General features: G+C 37.8%; 1 protein-coding gene across 7 annotated transcripts in view; it reads right to left on the bottom strand.

The window, feature by feature from the left end:
- NEK11 (NIMA related kinase 11) overlaps positions 1-12,629 on the bottom strand; it is a 102,647-nt gene that overhangs the window by 56,075 nt on the left and 33,943 nt on the right. For 5 of the 7 annotated variants that reach the window (XM_075418894.1, XM_075418897.1, XM_075418896.1 and 2 more), the window contains exons 5-9: positions 10,387-10,451; positions 9,752-9,878; positions 1,392-1,541; positions 1,236-1,314; positions 648-724 (exon numbers count right to left, since the gene is read on the bottom strand). In XM_075418894.1, the coding sequence (XP_075275009.1) occupies positions 648-724; positions 1,236-1,314; positions 1,392-1,541; positions 9,752-9,878; positions 10,387-10,451 (498 nt within the window). The remainder of the gene's footprint in view (positions 1-647; positions 725-1,235; positions 1,315-1,391; positions 1,542-9,751; positions 9,879-10,386; positions 10,452-12,629) is intronic. The other 2 variants (XM_075418898.1, XM_075418899.1) reach the window with 2 other exon arrangements.

Here is a 12,629-nt window from a genome sequence, read left to right on the forward strand (position 1 = left end):
CCATCAAAACTGCAGAGCCAATTTACAAAGGCAAGATGAAATTGCATATGTTGGCATTTGCTTTAATCACTGCAAGATTATAATTTAATGCAATTAATTAATTTAATATATATTCAGTGCCTAAATGAAAGATCGTGTGCGAAGGCACTACTGATGTAAGAACCATGAAACATCCCTAGCCTTAATTTCTCACCATAGTTACAAGACAGATATAATAGTATCCTACAGACATATTAGCTGAATATTAGTTTAAGTGTATACACTTTTAGTTCAGTGTCATTTAGGAAACATAGCTTTCACATTCAGTAATTAGTAGGTATGCAAACAACAGCACTATAAATGATCATGACATAATTACAACGATGATCTAAAGACAAAGGTCATAATTTACACACTAATTGGTACTAAATTAGCATATGTATATACTGCACATGCGTGCACAATTTACATCATTATATATTAAAAATATTTGAACTGCAGATCTCTTTTATTTTCCCCTAAATTTTAATTATGCATCTCACTAATGTGGTCGCTTTTCTGTATTTTGGTGGAATGGGTCCCTCTAAACATAAAGCACTGTGATATTAACACAAATGCTTACAACACGATATATAATTTCATACACTGTTGCCCATAAAAATACTTACACAGCGTCAAAAATGGGAGCAGCTTCTTTCTGCCAGTTAAGCACCTTGTCTTTCACAGTCATGTTTGTGAAGTTGTACTGCAAGGAAATAAAATATAAATGGTATCAACACTTGAGGCTAAAGTGATCCAGACTCCTCAGCTATGACCCAATACGGTCCTAATGTAAAAACTGACTGAGCAGTTTCCTTCCCCACCTTCTCAGAAAGCCAAATATATGCACTGAAGCAGGGACCAAAAGAGCAAGATGCACTGTTTTTCATTAAAACTATGACTAACCAGAACAGTTTAGAGATTATATGCACCCAGGCCCAAATGATCTGCACTTGTCACAAATAAATGCCCATTCTCCTTAGTGCTCGTAACATTTAAAAGGGGATACATTCAGCACATAAAGTGACAAGGGATTCATTTCTCACTGCCTCACTACCTCAGTCATATTTATAATTTAGGTCTGAAAGTTCCCTAGATTAATGTTCCCATGAGCTGCTGGTTTTTTTTTTTCCAAAACATTTTCTCTGCCTCCACTCTGCTTTTGCATAGTACCTGCTCAAATGGTAAGTACACAGCTATTGCCTTTTCTTATATACCTTTAATTGTTCGTCAATATAAGGGATTTTTAGGATCTCTGCTGCTGCTGGTCTCAGTGAAGGATTCTTATTTAACATGCTGAAACATTAAAAAAGACATAATTAAGTGATTTTCCAAATTAACTTAAAAACCTGCTAAGCAAGAAAATAACATACCTGCACAGCACAGCATTCAGTTTGCTTGGATATCTATCAGGAAGAGAAGGTGTATCACCTTCTACAATTTTTAACATAACAGACAAAAAATTGTGTCCAGTAAATGCATGGTTCATACAGCACATTTCATATAAAATGCATCCCACGGACCTTGAAGAACAAAATAACAGGAACAGTATAAACAATAGTTTTGAAAGTATCATTCACAGTGACATTTCAGTAAGTAAAATTACAATTTTATGCCCTTTTCTCCTGGGACTAGGGTATTTAATTATTATGCTATCCTTTTCATCTGAAATATTTTCATTCAGATCACATTATTAACTTTATAAACAGCAGAAATCATCGTTCTATTTCCACTAGTGCAGGCACAAATCTAAATTCTATGCGTGTATGTATAAATACATACATATGAATAAAGTAAAACCACATTGTATGAACCATCTTTTAAGTCGTTACTCGTTAAGTAAAGAATGAAGTATTTCAATTAGTGACTGACTGACAAAGTAGTTTAGTAGTGTTTGGACACAGATTTGTTTCAACTGGTTTTGCAAATTAATTTCTGACAACCAACTGAGGCTAAAATTCAAGTTCAAATTAAATAATGCCAGTTTCAAATAACAGAAGTGTCTTCTGGTCTGATTTCATTCATTTGGCCACATATTCCAAACATTCCAAAACTGGTTTGGACTCAAAGAATTATCAAATTTTAGATGACAGCATCATATTGCAACACCTAAAACTAAATTTCCTCAAAATTTTATTTGGAGAAGAAAAGAAGAAAACTGAACATTGAGGTCTGGAGACCTAGCTGAGAACCAGTGTGAGTTTTAAATCATTAAAAACTGGAAGGAATGATTACAAACAAGGAATTTTAAAATTCCTCTGGTTTACCATCACCTTATTTATCAGGGTCTTATTTACCAGTTCTTATGGAGATCATAAAAGATCACCAAGTCAAACATTTTAACATAAACACTCTCATAATAATTTACAAAATGACTATTCATAACAGTTTGCACTTCAACTGGGTTCTGTCTGGCAAATGTTTTTTAAAAAACAGGGGAGCTGAGATTTCCAGGCTTTGGAGGATGCTCAGCGTTACCTCCAGTTTGCAGTCAGGAGAACTGAGGTACTGATGTATGACTTGATCAAGGTCATAGAAAATGCTGGTGAGAGCCAGCTACAGGAGCAGACCCACCTAAGTAACCAGCTTAAATATCAGAGCAACTTTACTTTTAATGTAGTATTTGATTGTGGTATTTCTAATTTACAGAAGCAGTATGAAAATAAAGCATAGTCAGAATAAGTAGAAGTACGTATAGGTGAATGGCTTTGATGAGAAGGGTAGAAATGTTATCTTTGAAAGCAAATCATGAATAAAGTTTCAATTATTCATTTTGGCTAAAGAAGACAAATCTATTCAGTCTATCTGGATATAAAAGAAGAAGAGCAAATAACTTTAAAGCTGAAATCCAGGCTCTATGTACAATGCAAATAAGGAAGAGGAGAGAGAATGGGGGGGGGGGGGTGGTTTGCTCACTGGCACTTTTCAAGCAGTATGTGAAAGCAATTATCAGAACATTTTTGCTAACTGCATAAAGACCACCTACTAAGGTACATAAATAATTGTCTAATTTTAAGACTTAACTGTCAACCAGCTTTCAACTTCCAAAATCAGTAAGCAGTAACACACAGATGATCTATATTTATGATGTATGTTCAAACTCTGAAACAAGGTATATTACTACATAAGAAAATGCTTAAAAGCAAAAAGAACAAGAAAAAAAACCCTGCACACATGGCATCTGCAAGCATCACACAAAAATGGAAACCAGCCAGAGTGAAGAAAAAAGGAAGGAAAATCCCAACCTGACAGACTGTACTATAAATGCTTTTTGCAAAATCAATCTGTTTTGGAGGCTGCTTGATTCTGGCAGCTAGAAATTGCTTAATGAGCCATTAGCAGCACAGGATTTGCCACATCAGGGAAGCCCATTTATTCATCTAGTTAGTACTCTCACTACACCTGAGGCTTTGGAGGAAGACGAAAAGAACACCCAGGGCATTCTGCTGCATCCAGGGCCATGAACAGGCTACCCAGGGAAAACCCCATCTGTCCCATGAAAGAAAAATACGGGAAAAAAAAATAAAAGAAAAATGAGAGAAAAAGAATAAAGTTTTCACTGCAGGATATAAGTCTTTGATATGAAATAAATACCTCCTAAGCTGAGAAATGCTGCCCTAGGTCCCAGAGCAAGGCTATGTCTTCCCAGGACATCAGCTGAGCTGCGGTTGCCCGAGGGAGTTATCGCCAAGCTTTTGCCTCAGGAATGCATTTCTCAGTTGTGTTTCAACAGTCCTGGTCTAAGCATCTTGTAAGGACATACTCAGCAAGAGAAAATTGCTTCCTGATTCCCATAAGCAATCTACACATGACTGAAACATATAATTTAATTACTTTTATAATCTTAGCTTGTAGAACTGCCAGTGTTATAAAACTCTAAAATGGTCATTAAGCTATCCAGCCAGAGCATTTGGGTTGACGGCTCCCTGTGTTCGTGAACAGGTTTGACAAAGGTCCTAAACAGCACTTCCTTTCAGCAAAACTGATGCATGACCATTTCACATCGAAGCCGCTTTACTCAATTCTACCATAAAAAGGAGCATCTGGACAGGCTGCAGTGTATTCTCTACCATATTGACTGCCAGACCTCCAACCTCCCCTTCTCAGGAGAAACTGCCCTGAGGTGTTTGGTGCTACTTGTTTACGTAAGCACTGCTGTCCTTTTAAGATCTTCTGATCTTTTGTATGTTACAGTCCTTCAAAGGCTGTAAGCTCCAAGTTAGCTTTTAAATTAAACTTCAAAAGCCAGATAATCTAAACACATATCACTTTGTGGCTTTTGTCTCTCAGTCTGATCGTACCAGAAGGTCTTAAGAACTTGCTGTCTCCAGAGTCTATGGAAGAGTCCAGTGGAATGTGTACATGCACACATGTACCATCACAACTCTTTCAGCTACTCCTTTTCAGGTCTTCAATGCTTTTGCTGCTATTTTTGGTAACTATTCTACATAAAACTTGACAGTAAAAAAAAAAATCTATTTTTGGATTGTTAATATTAAAGAAAAAGACAAATCGAGGGAAAAGCACAGACAAGCAAGCATAATTAAAATGAAAGTCCCATGATCTGTGGTCTAGGAAGCCCAATTCACCCAAACCAAACAGACAAACAGTCTGTCAAAATCTGACAGTACTTGATGGAAGTGGATTTAAATGTGACTGTAACGTTGTTTTGTCTCTGGAAGACAAAAAAGGAAGTTATTTTTATCTGTCTTGTAAAGGATTTGCTAAGTCTGTAAGTGAAAAAAAGCATTTGTTTTTTAACTAAATTATTTCTGTTATCATTTCTGCCTCTGAGATAATTTATAACATATGCTATGCACAAATCCTTTGAAAAGTTCCTGGATGGCATTTGTCTCATAGCTTTGAAAAGAAGAGAGAAATATTCTTGCTGATAAAAGTTTGCATGCACTTTATCTCATCCAGTCAGATGCAAAACACGACACAGTTACAACAGCCACTGCATGGAGAGGCACTCAGTATTTACACTCAAGGACCTATACTGATCCTTGGCAGACTCCCAGCCAGTACAGATTTCGGAGTCTCATCGGAGCAACGCCAAGCTCTCACAGTTAGAAAACCTGAATAAAACTGTGGGTGAAATACAGGCTAACTTCTAGTTGCAGGCAAATCATGGTAACGTTACTCTGGAGCTGAACAGGGAGATCATTTCAGCTGAGATGGGCAAGAGGATGCTCGATTCCTAGTATGAAAAAATCAGAACCTAAACTCGTTAGGAGCCCTTGTTGCCAAGGGAATCCCAGTTTTCTGGAACAAAAGAGATCTCTGGGGAAGATACAACAGCACCCTTTAGGTTTAGGACCATTTGCAGGAGTTACCATTGACCTATTTGGTAAGTCTGGGCTTTCTAGTTTGAATGAAGATAACGGAAAGTACAAAGGTGTCCCTGTTGTTCAGAAAACCTCAGACAAAAAGTTAGCACTCACCTAATGCATTAATGAGTAGTCACAGCTGTCCTGAATGCACTAAGTACCTGCTTTAAGTTTACTCTTCCCTGGAAAGAAATGTTTGCGTTTTGTTCGAATAGTTCCATGAATTAGAGGATGATGATTCTTCGAGCATGACAATTCTTCTCAGCCTAATGTCACAAAGCCCAAATCTGGTTGGGCAGGAGTTACTATTTTTTGTCATTGCATGGACTGAAATAAAAGCTGATTAAAAATGTTACTTTTTTGGTAGACTTACATGTAAAACCCCTGAATCTCCAATTGTGTTCTTAATAACATGGCTGACAGGTCTCCATCTGCATTTGCTGGTGCTGGGACACCTGTTCTGTCATGATTCTTCAGTCTTAGTTGGATGACACTAACATAATCTGGGTAGATTCTGATCCACTATTTTCCACAAACAGCATTTTAAAAACAACCTTCCCAAACAACAAAATAAAACCCACACATGCCTTGCAAAAAAAAAACAGAACTAATAAGCTAAAACAGCCTCAGGCCAAAGGATCTAATATGTACACCTAGCACATGTGGTTGTATCAGAGGGGATGATCATCATACGTATTGTGTCCCTGTAAGTACAGAGATGGTCAGGCATTTTCCAGTGAAACACCGTTTTACTGGAACATGAACTTTAGATAAACAAGAAGTCAGGAGGCTTTGTCAGCCAGAGTTTTGACAAAACTTTCACCTGGAAGGGTTGGAAAATAACCAAGCTGCTCCTCCTGGACAGGAGAAGTTCAGACCAAGGTCTCTGCTCTGGTTGATTCAGACCAGAAATGCTAACTTTGGTCGCTCACAGCACTGGCGACCATCTGAACCACCAGGATACCGGTTATTTCACACGGCTCCCTCTGCATTCTGTTTTCTGTAAATTATAAAATGCTCACTGTCCCAGAAAAGCAGATTGCAACCGTGAGTCACCATGTGACTTCACTTTCCTGACCCTAAGAAATGCCTTAAAATGACACATAGAGTCTTCAGTTTGCTTGACACGTGAAGGCAGTGCTATAGCACTATAGGCATGGGAATGTCGGCTGACCCCCAAGACCACTGCCGGTCCCACCATGTGTTGTGTAAGGCCAGGAAGGGTCACCAGGACTCCGGCACTGCGGTGCCTCTGGGTCACACTGCGCTCATGTAAAAGTGAGCCCCAGCTGCCAAATGTACGCACACACATCACTTGCTAATCCTCCACCCGTCCTGGCCTCCCCAGCTAGTCACTGCCTCCGCTCACGCTGACTGCCGGCGCTGCACTGACTCTTCTCCGTCTGACGGCTCATTAGGGGCAAGCGAAGCACCAACGGGCAGAGAGGTTGGTGAACTGCTGAACTGGGACCAGCTCCCCAAGAAATCTCTTTGCCTGGGAAGGAGGAAACCCCAGACTGTGTCATCTGCAAAGGCTTTTACTTACTGCCTGGCCAGTCCAGCCTCAGGGACGCTAAGGAAAACAGCGATGGCAATTTTAATTTGCCTCCTGTGAATTAAGATTTGGCATAAACAAGGCGCAATGGTTTTAAACTAAAAGAGGGCAGATTTAGGCTGGATATAAGGAAGAAATTTTTTACACTGAGGGTGGTGAAATACTGGAACAGGTTGCCCAGAGAGGTGGTAGATGCCCCATTCCTGGAAACATTCAAGGTCAGGTTGAACGGGGCTCTGAGCAACCTGGTCTAGTTGAAGATGTCCCTGCTCACTGCAGGGGGGTTGGACTAGATGACCTTTAAAGGTCTCTTCCAACCCAAACTCTTCTATGATTCTATGAAACATGGAATAGCAAAGAACTCCAGCCCTGAAATTTTAAATGAGGACAAACATAAACACTGCAGCTTCTCTGAGTCTAATTGCAGAACTTCTGTACATAAAAATCGTAAAACATGAGGCTATTTCCCATCTATTGACCTTGGGTTATAAAGAACGATACTTCTTGCACCTGCTGCTGCACTGTGAATATTCAAGACAGTTTTGAAGAGTGAGTTGCAGAACGTTTCAGTGAACCTGAAAAGCACAATGTCTCTTTAGAGAACATCATTAACGCAGCGTAAATTAAGGTCTTTCCAGTGAACAATGATTAGGTGGACTGAACAGTGAGAGAACCATGATAACTTAGCAAGATAGCAATAACTGCCTTTTCTAGAAGACATTTTACATTTTCTCAAATTTAATATGGGAACACTTATAATTCTGAATTTTTGTGTGTAATATGTTGAGTCCTGCTAGACATTAGAAGGACAAGTCTGAAGAGAGAAGGTCACTTCAGATATGCATACAAGACTTGGGCAGCATCTTCATGAGCAACTGAACTTCCTGCAAAGTGACACAAGGATTTCATCTCACCTGGAGCCTCCAGTGTGGGCTCCCCTGGGTGCTCAGGGACCACTCGTCTTTTGGCCCCTGTTAAATGGGGCAAACACAAAAAAATCAAACAGAATCATCATTAAAAGATTAAAGGAAAAAGTGAAATGACCAAAGTACCAATTAAACATATGAGTCATGGTAGTTAACATGTCCTGATGAAAAGATAGTTTCTTGGCTCAGCAAGAGAAGGGTTTTGTGGGCTGAGGGTCTAGTGAGTCAGGTCACACCTCCTTCTTAGCTCCCCTACAGTGACGGCCAAGGAGCTCTTACTGAAGGCAGTTCCACCCTCAGATGAGTTCTCTGAGTACTGCTTTGGAAAGATTACAAAATACATAAAGTATAGCAGAAAGCTAATAGCTAGTGACTTGTTGTGGGGGCAGGGGGCTTTTTTTTCCTGCTTTTTTGTAAATTTTGAATGGGTGATCCACACATCACCTATAAAAATATTGGACCAAACTCTGCTTTCATTTACTCTGTACAACTTCAATGACTTATATGGATTGACACTTGTAACCACGAGTAGAACTTAAACCTCTATTTTACATTCCATTTCAACTGCAATAACAGAAATTATTCTTTGCAGTAAAAGAGCACAAAAGACAGGTTTCCCTGTCTATTCATTTGTTTTGGCATCTTTTTAAATCTTCTCTCAATATATTTTTGTTGACTACATGTATTAACTGATATTCATTTTGATACAGATGAACAAGAGAGAATCTGATATCGAATCCATCTCAGTTCAGCTACACAGATCATGAGATGAGATTCCTTACATGTTCACTGACTGGATTGAACATGCTAACTGTGAAAAATGGTTGCTACCAGTTGAAAGTATAGATGGTTGTTCTCGACTTTTAGAATTATATCCTGCAGTCACAAATATATTTTGAAAAGGCAGAACTGAGCAGAAGCTAGAGTAAATTATCAAGTAAACAAATTACTTCCCAGCAGTCAAATGTTTTACAATGGAAATTTCCTGATTTGAAATATGCATAAAAAAGGAATCTTCAGATAGGCACATCTACAGAAAAAAACATCTCTTAAAAGAAGTAACAAAGCCCATTTTATGTAAAAGTATTATGACACAATTAAAAAAATACAATAGTTTTAACTGTCATCTTAAAACACAACAAGATGTTTTAGGACACACATATAAACAAGCCAGATATTTTCCCCATTCCAAAAAATTGTTCTTCATCTTAGCTTGCAAGAGTACCTGTACACCTGAAAGCTTTTCTAAAGTCTTTCAACAGATCTCAGCTTCTCAGCTTGATTCTCTAATCATCACCTCAGAAGTTGTGATCTCAAGAATTTGTGCCATCTAAGTTCAGAACTGACACTTTCCTTTCTATCTTTGAGCCTTTTCTAAAACAGAGTGCCTTTTTGCTTCTGTCCTAACACTCTGGTTACTCTCATTTTCAGCTCCCCTTCCAAGTACCTTCTTTTTCACATTCTCCAACATTTTTCTGTTCAGTTCCTAAGAAGGTCCTTCTGCTTCGCTCTCAGCCAGGAATCACTCTTTCCTTGTCCATTTGGAAGTTTCACAGAAAGTTGCTTCTTTGCATTCATCTTGCTCATTTTGAGAATGAAAGAGATTTTCCCCTTCCTAGCAAAAACTGAACTTGGTCTACAATCATCCTGGGTCATGGCAGAGGCTGGACCTGAATCTTACTCTCCTTTGAACTCCCCAATAACCCAGAACAATAATAAACTGCATGCTTCTTAAATCAGAGAGAAAACACTCAGACTGCAGCATACAACACAAATGTCCTGAAATAGTTTTAGTGGAGTACTGTGAGCACCCTACCGAGGGAGCCATTTTTTAAGAAAAAAAAGTAGTTCCTAAATAAAGTCAAATGCTGACCTAGAAAATAAATGCCTAATTCAACTGAAATAGTGTGCTGACCACTCACCAAATGTCAGATTTTGTGTTATACCCCTGATGCTTCAGTGCCTCTGGACTCATGTAGTATGGTGTCCCAGTAAATGTAGTTGCCAGATCACATGAACCCATCAAAAGACGAGAAACTCCAAAGTCCCCTAAAAGTAACATCAGAAATAATAATCTATTTATATAAATCCTCTAAATCTGTATCTATTAATATAAACTCTTTGTGTTTATTGCTAGACACAATAAGATTACTGTACATCAAAAAACCTGCCAGAATTTTAAAATGTGGGAAAACCAATTTTCTCTAATTCTTCAAAATAAAACCACTAGAAAATCACAGAACTATAGAATGGTGTAGGTTTGAAGAGGCCTCACAAGGTCATCCGATTAAAACTGCTGTCTCAAAGCAAGGCCAACTTCAAAGTTATATGAGGCTGCTCAGATCCAGGTCCAGTCTTGCTTGGAGCACCCTCAAGGCTCAAGATTTCATTCCTTCTCTGGGCCCCTATTCCTGTGACTGACTGTCAAATACATATCTGACCACAAATCAAAATGCTACATCAGACATGACTTTATTTAAACCTCCTTCTCTACAAAATGTCTGCTAGAATGTTCTATCATGCTAAAATATATCTTTAAAAAGTATGGAAATCTCACCAATTTTCAGAAGATTATTTTTCAAAAATATATTCTTGGCTTTCAAATCTCTGTGAAGTATTCGCCTGGAATATAAAAGGAAATTCAACCTCATGCACCTTGAAGCATTCGGTGTCACATATCAAGTATCTCAAGCATTTGTCTTCATTCCTTGTTAGGAAGGCAAGCCCACCACTCTTATAGTCTAACCCTGCAAATGACAATTCAGAGACGATGGCATTATGGAGCTTCATACACACACAGAGGCGCATTCACAGACACCCACATGCAGGATGAGAGCCTAAGCAGCCAGGATAATAAAAATAGACCCAGGGATCCCAGCTTGTGAACACAGACACAGGCTTAACATGAGCTGCAGAGGAAGGGAGAAAGGCAAGCCTTCCTATCTGACTCTTCTTAAAAGCATTACATCTTATTTTCTGCCAAGAGGATGAGATGTCTCACAACAGAATAAGGGATGAGAAAAACAGCAATAAGAGATTCTCAAAGCTCAGAGAACTCTCCTTCAGAGAAAATGTATTACTTGAAAGACAAATATGTATACAGACTAGGCTAGTAGTTCAAATTTTTACAGTAATGGTGTGGAAGACAAAAGAAGTTTACAAAGACAGAGATCAAAAAGAAAATAAAAACAACAACTAGCTTTTAAGGACTTATTTTTCCATCAAAGATTGAAACAACATCATCAGCTACACACCATGTGGGGACAAATAGCATCTCCTCAACTTCATGAAATTTTAATGTGTGACAGTAATTCTCCAGCTCCTCAGGAAAATAAAATATCTCTACAGTATACAAAACATGTTTTCAATTAATTCTTGTTAGTAATGCTTCCAAAAGGGTTCCCTACAACCTCAATTAAACTAGGACTCATCCACTTTTAAATAGCTTGATAACATACAGTATTAGTTATCAGCTCTGCTCAGGAGGAGGTCAGAAAAGCATTTGGTACATACTGGTTACGGAAACCGTATTTGTTAATACAAATACAGTAGTTATTCAGCAATTTAGAACAGGTAAAGAAAGCAACTGATGATCTAAGATTCTTGAGATGTGGGCAGGAAAAACTAATATAGTAACAAATTTCAATTGTTCTTGAGCAATCGTCAAGTATTGTCTCAAATTCTATTGAATTATTAAAGTCTTATGCACTGACAAACTGAAATGATTTCCAAAACAGTTCCCATATTAAGACTAGAAAATAGGTATTCTACAGCACAATTTAAATAAGCAATTTAGCCCACAACTCATTTGGAAATACTTTTTTTGCAAGAAGAGAAAAAAATTATTATATTTAATATGCTCAGTTCAGAAATGCGAAAAAATGTGAAAAATAACTACTAGAAGACATTGTAATATGCACATAGACTGAGCATGAAAAGGAAACATTTCTATTTCTATGAAACAAAGAAAAAAGTTCTTTATGCTTCTTATGGCAATCTTTCCAGTTTTTGACCTGAAAGCAATGCTTGTAGAGAAAGGTTTGCACATTGGGAAAAATGAAATTTTTATTCAGTGTGCCTCCGCTGATGTTTATAAATAATTTGTTCTCTATTTGGCGACTTTCTTGAGCAATACGTGTACACTCATCATACATTACATCAGGAAGGAAATTCAGCTAAGGTGATATTCATTCTTACTTCATAAGCCTATGTATACACAGTTTTATATAAATCTTGCTCTGTTAATTCAGCTTTATAAAGTCTTTCCTTACCATTCATCCTTTGAAAGAACATGACTTCACCGAGTTAGATTTTTCTTGTATATTGTTGCAGAGTGTTGGTGGGTTTTAACTTTTTGGTTTTTATTACTTTGCAGAAATATAACCACAGACTCTTTGAACCTAAAAGTTTCCTGGATATTGTGGTCTGAGTAACAGCTATCTCGAAGTACAACAACTATCCAGAAAGCTTTCAATAGCATATTATTTGAAAAGGAGATGAAGAGAAGATGTTTGGGTCACATTAGTTTGCATTAGAATATAAAGTGCTAATATAAGCTTGCAATGTATTGATGAAAATGTAATGCAAATTATTTGCATTACCAATAATTATAAGATGCTTTTATGTATCAATATGACTAAGAAATACTTGGGATGATTCTTTGGAACTTCCCATGATGATGTCTCTCGATGCAGGCCACCTTATTCTGCCAGGATACGTCAGAAGATAAACGAGTTATAAGCTGAAACCTTAACTGAAACAACTACTTTAATTCTAGTAAGAAATAAATACTGAGCCTGC

Source organism: Opisthocomus hoazin, chromosome 4 (genome assembly GCF_030867145.1).
Source record: "Opisthocomus hoazin isolate bOpiHoa1 chromosome 4, bOpiHoa1.hap1, whole genome shotgun sequence".
NCBI classification, from domain to species: domain Eukaryota; kingdom Metazoa; phylum Chordata; class Aves; order Opisthocomiformes; family Opisthocomidae; genus Opisthocomus; species Opisthocomus hoazin.